Source organism: Gopherus flavomarginatus, chromosome 2 (assembly GCF_025201925.1).
Source record: "Gopherus flavomarginatus isolate rGopFla2 chromosome 2, rGopFla2.mat.asm, whole genome shotgun sequence".
Classification (NCBI taxonomy): domain Eukaryota; kingdom Metazoa; phylum Chordata; order Testudines; family Testudinidae; genus Gopherus; species Gopherus flavomarginatus.
In genome coordinates this window covers 184860314-184870798 of record NC_066618.1, presented here as the reverse complement: position 1 = coordinate 184870798, position 10485 = coordinate 184860314, and the positions used below count along the sequence as shown (strand labels likewise).

The following is a 10485-nucleotide window of genomic DNA, read 5'->3' as shown; positions in this document are numbered from 1 at the left end:
GGGGCAAACTATTCGGCCCTCCAGATGTTTTAATCTGGTCCTCGGGCTCCTGCTGGGGAGCGGGGTCCAGGGCTTGCCCTGCTCCGCACGGCTCTTGAAAGCAGCAGCAGGGTCAGACTGGGGGCGCCACACGCTGCCCCCGCAGCTCCCATTGGCTGGGAACCGTGGCCAACGGGAGCTACAGGGGCGGTGCCCGTGGATGGGGCCAGAGGGGGGACATGTCGCTGCTTCCGAGAGCTGCTTGAGGTAAGCGATGCCTGGACCTATACCCCCGACCCACTCCAATGCCCCAACTCCCTGCCCCAGCCCTGCTCCCCCTCCCACCCTCCAAACCCCTCGGTCCCAGCCCAGAGTATCCTCCTACACCCCCAACCCCTCATCCCCAGCCCCAACCCAGAGCCTGCACCCCCAGTTGGAGCCTTCACCCCCTCCTGCACCCCAACCCCCAATTTCATGAGCATTCATGGCCCACCATACAATTTCCATACCCACATGTGGCCCTCAGACCAAAAAAATAAATAAAAATAATAATAATAATCAATGTAGTTGCACTAGTGCAAACCCCTTGTGAAGACATACTACACTGGTGCAGCTTACCCAGGTTTCAAACACAGGTAAGCCAGTGCAAGTCACTTTTTACACTAGTGTATAGAAAGTTAGACAAATCCTTGAAACTACAGATGACATATCCCCAAGATTAAAACCACGAGTCTGAACCTTAAAGTGAACATACAGGTTGGTGGCAGGCTTTAAAAAGCCTGGCTAGTAAAAATTGACTTAGTCAAGGGGGATAAAACAAAGAATTGTGCTTTTAGGCTTTAAAATTTCTGCCTGGAAAATTGAGTTTTAAAGCATGACAATAAAGAAAACATTTTTCTTATTACACCATGTTACATCTGTAAATTTGACCAGTACATTCAAGTATCTATTCTTAGGGCCTGATCCTCCATTCACAAACACATGCTTACTTCAGCACTTATCCAAATGAACCCATTGGGAATACACAAAGACAACACAACTGGTCCATTTAGACTAGAGGATTAGGTCCATAATTACTATCTAAAGCTTTCCATACATCTCCTACAAAGTCACTCCTCAACTAGCAGTGATCACCACATTCATTACTTGCTACTTCAATACTTCTTTAGCTTTTACACAAATGTTTCAATTTTAGTATATGTGCTGCCGAAGCGAGCACATACTACACTTAGAGAGGAAGAAACTCTTTTACTGTTTAGATGTCATTAAACTACTATCTCGTAGAGCAGTGGTTCTCAAACTTTTATACTGGTGACCCCTTTCACATAGCAAGCTGCAGAGTGCAACCCCCCCCAATATAATTAAAAACACTTTTTTGTATATTTTAACGCTATTATAAATGCTGGGGGTGAAGTGGGGTTTGAGGTGAGAGGTCACAAGCTGTCAGCCTCCATGTAATAACCTCGTGACCCCCAGTTTGAGAACCCTGTCCTAGAGCTTCAGGAACAGATGCAGAACAGTGTTATGCAATTGTATATGTATACTTAAGGCTGTAGAAAAGTTACAATTTGTTTCTATTATTCCAAGAAGCAGTATATTATGAGATTTATGTTGGATAATCCTTCACTTTATATACAAACAGAACATAACTGAATTTGTATTAACCTAGTTCAACAATTTACATAAACACATTCCGAAATGTATGCATACACATATACCCATACAGATGAGATCTGTATAGTACACAGGTATCCGAGCAGCCTAAAACTCCTAGAAACACACACACTAATAATGAAGGATCTATTTGCCTGTCCACCAGCCATCCTACCTAGTTTCTGGATTTTTATCTATAAATGCCCAGCAGTGTCAAGTGCTGTAATATATAAACAAGTTATTTTGTTATTTATCCACCACTTCAGCAAGATTTAAAAAACAAAACAGGTTTCTTTAATATTGTTATTTCTTATACTGTATTAGCACCCAAAATGTGCTAGCAACAGATATACACAGAATGAAGTACCAGAAACATTTATGTGAGGAGTTAAAGAGTATGAACTATTTGCCTACTGAAATTATCACAAGGACAACTAACTGCATCGTGGTTTGTAACATGTTTTGAAACTTGTACATAAAAATTAAAAATTTGGCTAGTTTGATCTTAAAGACATTCAAATGTCAAAATTCACTGTATGCTAACTAAACACCTATTTAAGATAATGTCATTCCAGAGGTTTATCCTGACTGTGTATAACATTTGCACAAAAGTGAACCCAAATCATTCCTGCTGATATATAATTATCTTTTGGCAATCTGAGTTGGGAAGCAACCAGTAAGTTGGGCAGTATAGGAAAAGAAGACTGTATCAAGAGTGGAGCTAAACCACCCTAAAGGACCAGAGAATGTTTAAATAAAAATGATACAAAGAGTTCAAAGCGTCAGTTGTTGGTCATTGGGGGCAACATATTACACGATGGACAGAGTCAAAGTTTACATCCTGGGAAAATCTGCACCCTACACCAACTCGTCTGTGTGACAGGAAACGCTCTCCAGATTTTTCCTTCCAACGCTTTTCTTTCCCCCGTTCCCGCCCCATCAAAGCTGTCTGAAGCAAACTGAGACGGGGTTAATTCACACATGGCACCAACTGCGCTAAACAAGTTTCCTCTTCCCTCCAGTGACCCCTCCCAGCTTCACCGAAAAAAAGGCAGGAAATCCCTAACTCCCGCCCCCCCGCTCCGCTCCCAGAGGGAAATCCCAAACCCCTCCCCGCTGCCCGAGAGGAAACCCCCACACATGCATACCGGCCCCAGCGCATGGGAAAGCCTCCCCCACACGCACCGCCAACCCCGCAGGAGACGCCTCCCTCCCCCCCCGGGCCGTGGCTCCTCACGCGCCCCGAGCGCCCTCTCACAGCTCGGGCGGCCCGATCCCCCGCCGCCCCCGGGCTCCACGTGGGTCCCCAACTCGCGGGGCCTGGATAGGCCAGGAAGCCTCCGCCCGGCCCGGCGGCTCCCAGTCCCCGCGGGCCCCCGTGAGTCAGAGCCCCCGGCCTGGCAGAGCGGCGCGGCCCATCCCCGGCCTCTCACCTGCTTGTTTCTCGGGTAGGGCTTCGAGGCGCCCAGGTGGTACCGCCGGGTCCGGATCTTCCCCCCTCCGCTGCCGCCGCCTCCCCCGCCCGAGGCCATGCTGGGATCCGGCCCCCCGGCGCAGAGCGGGCCCGGCCCCCGCTGGCTCCCCCTTCCCCCCGCGGCCTGGCCGCGCCGCGCGCTGCCTCCTCCCCTCTGTGCTGTCACTGTCACTATGGAGATGCCCCCGCCACGCGCCGCAAGGCCTGTCTCGCGGACTCCGAGGCCTCACGCGCTTGCTGCCGGCTCCGTCCCGCCCGCGCCGCGGCCGACTCCGTGCACCCCTCCCCCCTGTCCGACCAACCACACAGCGCCCGCCCGGGCAGGGCGCGTCACTAACTCGAGCACAACGGGACGCGTCATCCTGCTGCGTCTTACCCAGGAGCCAGTGCTCCCCCCCCAAACGCTCATGGGAAGTGTAGTTCCAGGAAGTGGCAGGGGCTGTGAGCGCTGGCTGTGGGCGAAGGGGAGGTAGAGAGCGAGCTAGGTTCTGCCCAGGGGTGTGTTTTCCCAAGCTCCAATCGGAAAAAGTTCGCACACGGAAATACGCAGAGCCCCGCCATCGTGAGATGTTTTTAAGGCTTTCGCACGGTTTATTTAGCGTTTTTGGAGGCTTCAGGTTGGCAATGCTGCTGTGTAAATTGAGGTCATGCAAGCACATAGTCTGGTGGATGATTTCCACGCTGCAGCGATCAAAAAGATTTGAATCAAGATAATCAGAAAATGTGGCAAAGAAAAGGAACATCTGCCACTGGGTCCATCACTGCTTTGGTCCATAAACCAATTATTGTGAGCCAGATTGTGGCTGGCTGTTATGAAAGCCCACGGGCAAGGGGAGGGATAGAGTTGTTTTGTTAAGGTGCAGGGTAATGAGCATGGACAAGCACATCATGTGCCAATGGAGATAAGTCCTTTATAGATTATTTGTAAATGACACAGAAGAGTCAGAACAATTTCTAGCTAAAGTTAAACCAACAACATGTCTAGCAAAAATGTAGTCACTACAGTTACATAAGTGTTAATGCAAACAAACACACTAAAAAGGGCCCAACCTTAGCTGCTTGAAACAAGCCCATGAAGTGATGCTGATTTATAGATAATGACCTGGCCCATTATATTTATAAATCTATGTCAAGTATGCGATAAAATATAAAAATGCCCTTCCAGATAGGTTTAGAGAGAAAATGTTCCCCCACAAATTGCCTTCATTGATCCCTGGAAAAGAAACAGTCATTCATTTGTTACATGCCTATTTATTCTTCCTCATTATGAAGAGCAGTTCACAAATATGGGGTGGACTTCTTTACAAAATGGCCTGAATATTAGTAAGGAACAAAAAGGGTCACCCAGTCACTGAAGTTTTACTGAACTAATTCTTCACCAGATTTAGGGTTCTAGGTGATTGGCACACAGATAAAGGGAAAACATTTGAATCAAGAGTATTTCAACAGGTTTATGAGATTCCAGGAATCTATGACTCACACCACAATTGGTTGGGAAGGTGGAATGGGTCAAAAAAGGTTAAGCAGGCTACCTTTTCAGAACAGCATCAAACAGACTGTAACCAGCATTTCTCATTATTTTGATGGCCTATAAACAGCAGCCATTTAAAGTACAAAATGAATCCCAATATACCTCATGTTTGGACAAACTAAGGACCCCAGGAAATCTCCTGTAGAGTTTCTGGGAAGTAGCAAAGGAATTTGGATCATTTGAACTATATAGATATTCCACAGCCCAAAACTCAAAAGGCACACATTTCCTTGGGAAAATTTGAAACCCTTTGAAAATGAAAAAAGACTTCAACCATAAAGTTCATATGCGGAAACTTTTTTGGGTGGGGGGAGGGGACATAATCTGATGCCACATTCTTAGTGGAAGGAAGGATAGGAGCCCTAAAACCGATTAACCTTGGGAGGGATTCTTTATGGTATTGACAAGAATAAATGAACTGGTTTATAGCATACAGGTGGGTCCCAGGACTAAGCTCAGAATTACCCAGAAGGTTAATCTGAGAAGATACCAAAGAGTCAGAATTCCAACTTGGCTACCCCAGAAACTGAGAACACTGTTTAGTTGAGGCTGAAAGACCAATGGGCAAAGTCCCTCATTGTTGCCCCAGCCCGCAGACTTCACAGAAACAATGAAAAGCAGCCCTTCCAAACTGCTGAAAGAAAATCAATCAGGGAGCGACAGGCTTTAAATAAATTTGGATGGGAATAAAATTAAGTCAGGAGTAATGGCATAGAAAGTCCTGACAGGAAGAATACTATGTAAATCATGTAACCCTTATTAGAGGCAGTGCTGGTAGACTAGAATGAGCTGAAGAGAATGGGACAAGAAGCCAAGCGAGGGAGACTGAGGCAGGGTTGTCTGGGACAGTGGGAAGAGTTGTTCATTGTTTGTTAGCAGACTCCACAGAAACAGTGGAAATACTACAGGAGTTTGCCTGTGGCATGCACCAACCATGCCCATTATGAGTTCCCATCAGAGCCCCAGACTGTCATGCACAAGTATAAAATCAAGTTGACAAAAACTTCGTGCTACATTAACATTTTCTAACTTGGACACCAACAGTTAGGGATTTATGCACCCCCCACATCCCTTTTATAGAGTAGTGATCTCTCCCTTCTCCCACTACATATCATCTCCTTTCCTGCATCAAGTCCTTCTTCCCAATTGCCCTTCTCCTTCCTAAATTATTCAGTCTCTATCCTCCTCCCCCATCCATCTGGCTCTAACCTACCCCCAAGTCTTTAACCTTCCAAAATCCACTCACCCCCAACCACTTATGGGGTCTCATTCACTATTTGCATAGACTTCTGAACAAGGAGCAGAAATTTTGGTGAGACTTTTTCACTAGCCTCCATGGAGGAACTGACCATCTGTTCCTTCCTCAGACAGGATAGTAGGCCACAGCTGTCTGTGCTCTACTTCTAGATCCAGAGATCCTGTTTTTAATTCCTCCAGCTTGGGGTGGGAGATTGCAGAAGCCTGTAACTCTTTTGCATCAGTAAATCCCAGTTTGAGCATGATCAGACCAGTCCTTGGTCCCAGCTTGCAGATTGGATGGTAAGGCCAAATCCAAGATACCAAGGGGGAAGTGACAGAAGCTACAAGTTAAATATTTTGAATAGCTGCTTTATAAACCTAAATGAGAACTGGGATTGTTTCAGCCCCAGGATGGACACTCAACAGCAGGGATCAGCAATCTGCTTGAGATAAAATATTACATCCCTACTTAGATTCAGAATTCTTGAGGGACAGCTGCACAGGTGGTTGGAGAAACTACAAAGTTATGTTATAGCATTTCTCCTTAATCAAGCCCTTAGTGGGTGCTAGTATAAGTTAATAAATAATAAAATAATTTTGGGGGCAAGGATTGTCTCTGACAATGTGTTTATACAGTGCCTAGCACTGCTCTTGGGAAGGAAAGTAAGGGTGGTTGGGGTCGCTGCAAGAGAATGGGAGAGAGGGTCAAATGGCCCAATGGGCACCATCTTCTAGAAGCTCGTGATGTAGGTGCCTTGATATTAACTAAGCATCTGCGGAAGCTGCAACCTTTATGAAGGAACTGCTCGCTCCCCTCCCCCTGCCCCCACCCGACTCTGCCCACTATCCAGTCCCAAAGCTCCTTCTTCCCACCATGTTCTCTGTTCCAGGGCAGGGGACCCTACGTAGTTTATTAGGGGTTCTGGGGAGATGGGTTCATGGGATCTTGAAGTGGCACTTCCCTATCTTCGAGCCGAGTGCTGAACATGGGGAGTGAGACAGGGGAAAGATACATTCTAGAGAAGCCCCAACCCAAAACAGCCTTAGCCTCATCCTCAGACCACCTAGGAACACACCCTAACAGCAGCCCCAGCCCCTCTCTCCAACCCAAGAGGCACAGGACAGTTTTACAGCCAGTTTGTGACTCACGGAATGGAAAAGGTGGAGCAGCAGCACTTAAGGCCTGGAGAGCCTGAGTAAACAACTAATCATCTCAGACCCCCAGAGCCAAGGCCTCCTGACCCAGGGAATGAGCATAGCTGACTGGGTAATAGGGAGAGGACCACCACCACCCAGCCTCTGGCAGGGCTGCAACGGGGGAGAGAGAACCACAGAACCAATGGTCCCTCTGGGGCCAGGATACTCCTTTCTCTGGCAGTGGATGGAATGTGGAGTCCTGTGAGGTAAAGGGCGGAGTCAAGAGAGGCAAAATATTCTTCAGACCTTAGACCAGGTTGACTATGTCAGGAGTTCCCAAACTTTTTTCCCCTGATGCCCACCTGTACAGCTGCAATAGGCACTGTGGCCCACTATTAACACTTCAAGGAAAATTATTAATTGTAATGATTACTTACATATACATGTCACAGTAAATACATGTATATTTCCTTTTAATTTTAACAAATGATTGTATGCCCTAGCAATATGCACTCAAAGAAATGCTTACAAATCTTTGAAACCCAACAGTTACAGTAAAACTACACGTTAAAAAAAAATGTTGAGAGCAAAGTGTGGTGTTCAAACAGGGAAAACTCAATTTGGTATAAAACTGGAAATAAGCAAAACAATTTTTTAAACAATCCATTTGAAACCAAGCATTGTGTTATTTGTTGATTTTAAAACAAAATAGTTGTCCAACTTTGAACACTATTACATTTTCAATTTTTTGAAGTGTAAAAATCTGAATTCTTGTGCTTTGTAGGTAAAGACCCAACCCTACTCTCTGCTAATTATAAAACAATCGAATATTGTAAATAAAAATATAAAATAAACTTACAGACCAGGAGTCTTCTTAATGGGATGGAAGTGCCTGCTTCTCCTTTTACAGGTTTTCCAGTTGGGGACACACGTTAGTGAGGCTCAACCAAATCTCATCTTCAATTTTCAGCCCCTTGCTGACTCCAGCCCTTGCGTGCAGCCCTGTACGCCTTCCCTGCACAGACTGTCAGGCAGGGCAACTGGATGGGGCTGTGTGTTCTGAAGCTGTGCTGAGGGGCCAGGGTTGGGAGGGGAATGAAAGGATGAAGTTTAGGGGGAGGGGCAATGCCCCTACAAGCCTCCCCCAATCTCTGCCCCTGACTTGATTGGGGAATGCAGTTTTGCCAGTGGATTACCCGGGATTGTGTTGTAGCCCACAGCCCACAACTTGGGAAGCCCTGGACCACGTGACCTCACATTGGGGGCATTGGCCTCAAGTGAGAATCTTGCATGGGCAGGCGGACTGCAGGGCACAATTGTACCAGGGTTTAGTAATGACACATGGCTACTGTATCTGGGGCTTACAAACCTCACAGAGATTGGACCCCAAATTAGGCAGCTTACATGCCAGAGGTGTAGGGGTCACTGCTACCAATGTACACAATTCAAGCCATACAGTCTAGAGCTCAACACGACAGGCAAATTATACCAATAAAATGAGTTCAGTTTCCACAGCTGCAAAGGTCTCGAAGTCCTTACCAAACCTTCTCCATCAAGCTTCAAGAGGCCTACACATACATCACTTCCCTCCCCCCCACCCTCAGTTCCCCTTGAGTCCATCACTCTCCCCTCTCCTCCCCACACACATCCATCAACTCTTCCTCCAGACCACCAGTTCCTCATTCAGTCCCCTCTTCAAAGGGTTCCCAAACTGTAGGTCTGGATGCAAAGCTGGTCACTTCACACTATGGACTGACTGGGCAAGCTCGTCACGGGAGCTCTTAATAGCAGGGAGGAAAGTACCTGGTGATTGCACTCTATGTTGCTGCACCCCCTGCCATACAGGAGGCTCTTTGCATTATGGGTCATGTTCCACTCACAGCTTAACAGGTCTATGAGAGAATTTATGCTAGAAGATGCCTATCTGCCTAGCAGAGGCAGGGCTGGGAGAGGATCCAGCAGCAGGTAGGAGATAAAGCAACAGAAGTAGAAATTTCTGGTCAGCACTCAGAAAACCAACAGTGGCATAGGGCACACAGAGTAGTTGAGGGGAAAGATGGAGACAGCACTGTAAGTGGACTGTGCACTCATTATGTTACTGTTGCATTCTTCGGCAGCCTGTTCCTCTCATCTACTATTGGTCTGTACAGAAACAGCACAATAAGTGAAGTCCACAAACTCCCACCAGTCAGCCCCTTAAAGGAGGGAAACCTATTTGAACCCCTTCTGGTTACGCAATTGGCCCATTGTTTGCCATTTAGGCAGCCCTCACAGATTTTGTTCAGGTCACTTTATTTTTAACAAGTTATCAGAAAACTAAAGATTCAGAGCTTCAAATTTGATACAAATCAAATCATAACACTAAATTTAAGCCCCCTGCACTTCAGAACCAAATTCACCATTGGCTATAGTACAAGGGATTAACTATCAATGATTAGGTGTTGGCATTATTAAGAAAGTAACTGATTCAACAACCATTGTATTTATCAATTAAAAAATATGTAATGATACAGTACATGGTTTACAAACCTCACTTACATTATGAATCATAACAGAGACTAAAAAAGCTAGAATGATGACCTTCCCACCAACCTAAAAGAACGTCATATTGCTGGTGCCAGATCAGATGTGAAAGTGAGGTCCTGAGTACCTGTGATAATTAAAAGACTATGGCATCTTCCATAGCCTTACTACTGGCAAAAAAAAAATTAAATTCAGTAATGAGAGTAGTTTCTGTTCACATGGCTCCTTCAGAACTTTATTCTTCAGTCTCAGGCTCAAACTATACACACAGTGAAGGGATCCCTGTATCTGCAACATACTTCATTGTCCTTAAGGATTAAAGTCCTATATATAGGTAGTTAAGTCTTTCAACTGGACTCCTCTGATTCAGAGTCCAACTGAAAGAAACGGAGGAACATACACATCTTCTTCCAGCTCCCCCCAAACACACAGGGTGTGAATATGAGAACATTTAAGTCCAGATGGAGTCTCTGTATAACCTTTTACTAAAATGTAATGTACACCCCTCCTGTTGCATGTTACAGCTGAACTTGGCACAGAGTTTGAATGTAAAGAACCCTAAAATTAACAGAAATCTGCGTTGGTACAACTTACTTGCATGAGAAAGGGCCAGAAAAGAAATGCAGCGAGGAAATCAAGGTACAGAAGAATGAGTTCTCACAGTAGGATTATAAGGATACATGATATATATATTGGGCTCTCTGTACATAAGTAAACGTCAGATGACAAGGATATTTTCAAAGGTTTCCGTGAACCTTTGGATACTATGCAAATAGAAGTGGACTGCTGACAGACATATTAAATAGGAGGACAGAAGTGCCAGATGCCAACTGCCCCATCTGCACATCATTGCAGAAGTTAAGGATGCCTCTAACTAGTTTAAATCAGTTTATTAAAAAACTAAAACAGCAATGGAGCAAGTGGCTGACCAGCTGCAATTCTTCAGTGT

General features: G+C 45.8%; 1 protein-coding gene across 2 annotated transcripts in view; it reads right to left on the bottom strand.

The window, feature by feature from the left end:
* The window catches only part of NUP153 (nucleoporin 153), a 61059-nt gene extending 57688 nt beyond the window's left edge, over window positions 1-3371 (bottom strand). For both annotated transcript variants that reach the window (XM_050941571.1, XM_050941572.1), the window contains exon 1: window positions 3066-3371. In XM_050941571.1, coding sequence (XP_050797528.1) covers window positions 3066-3164 — 99 coding nt within the window. In that variant the 5' untranslated portion in view covers window positions 3165-3371. The remainder of the gene's footprint in view (window positions 1-3065) is intronic.
* Between the last annotated feature and the right edge of the window lie 7114 nt (window positions 3372-10485).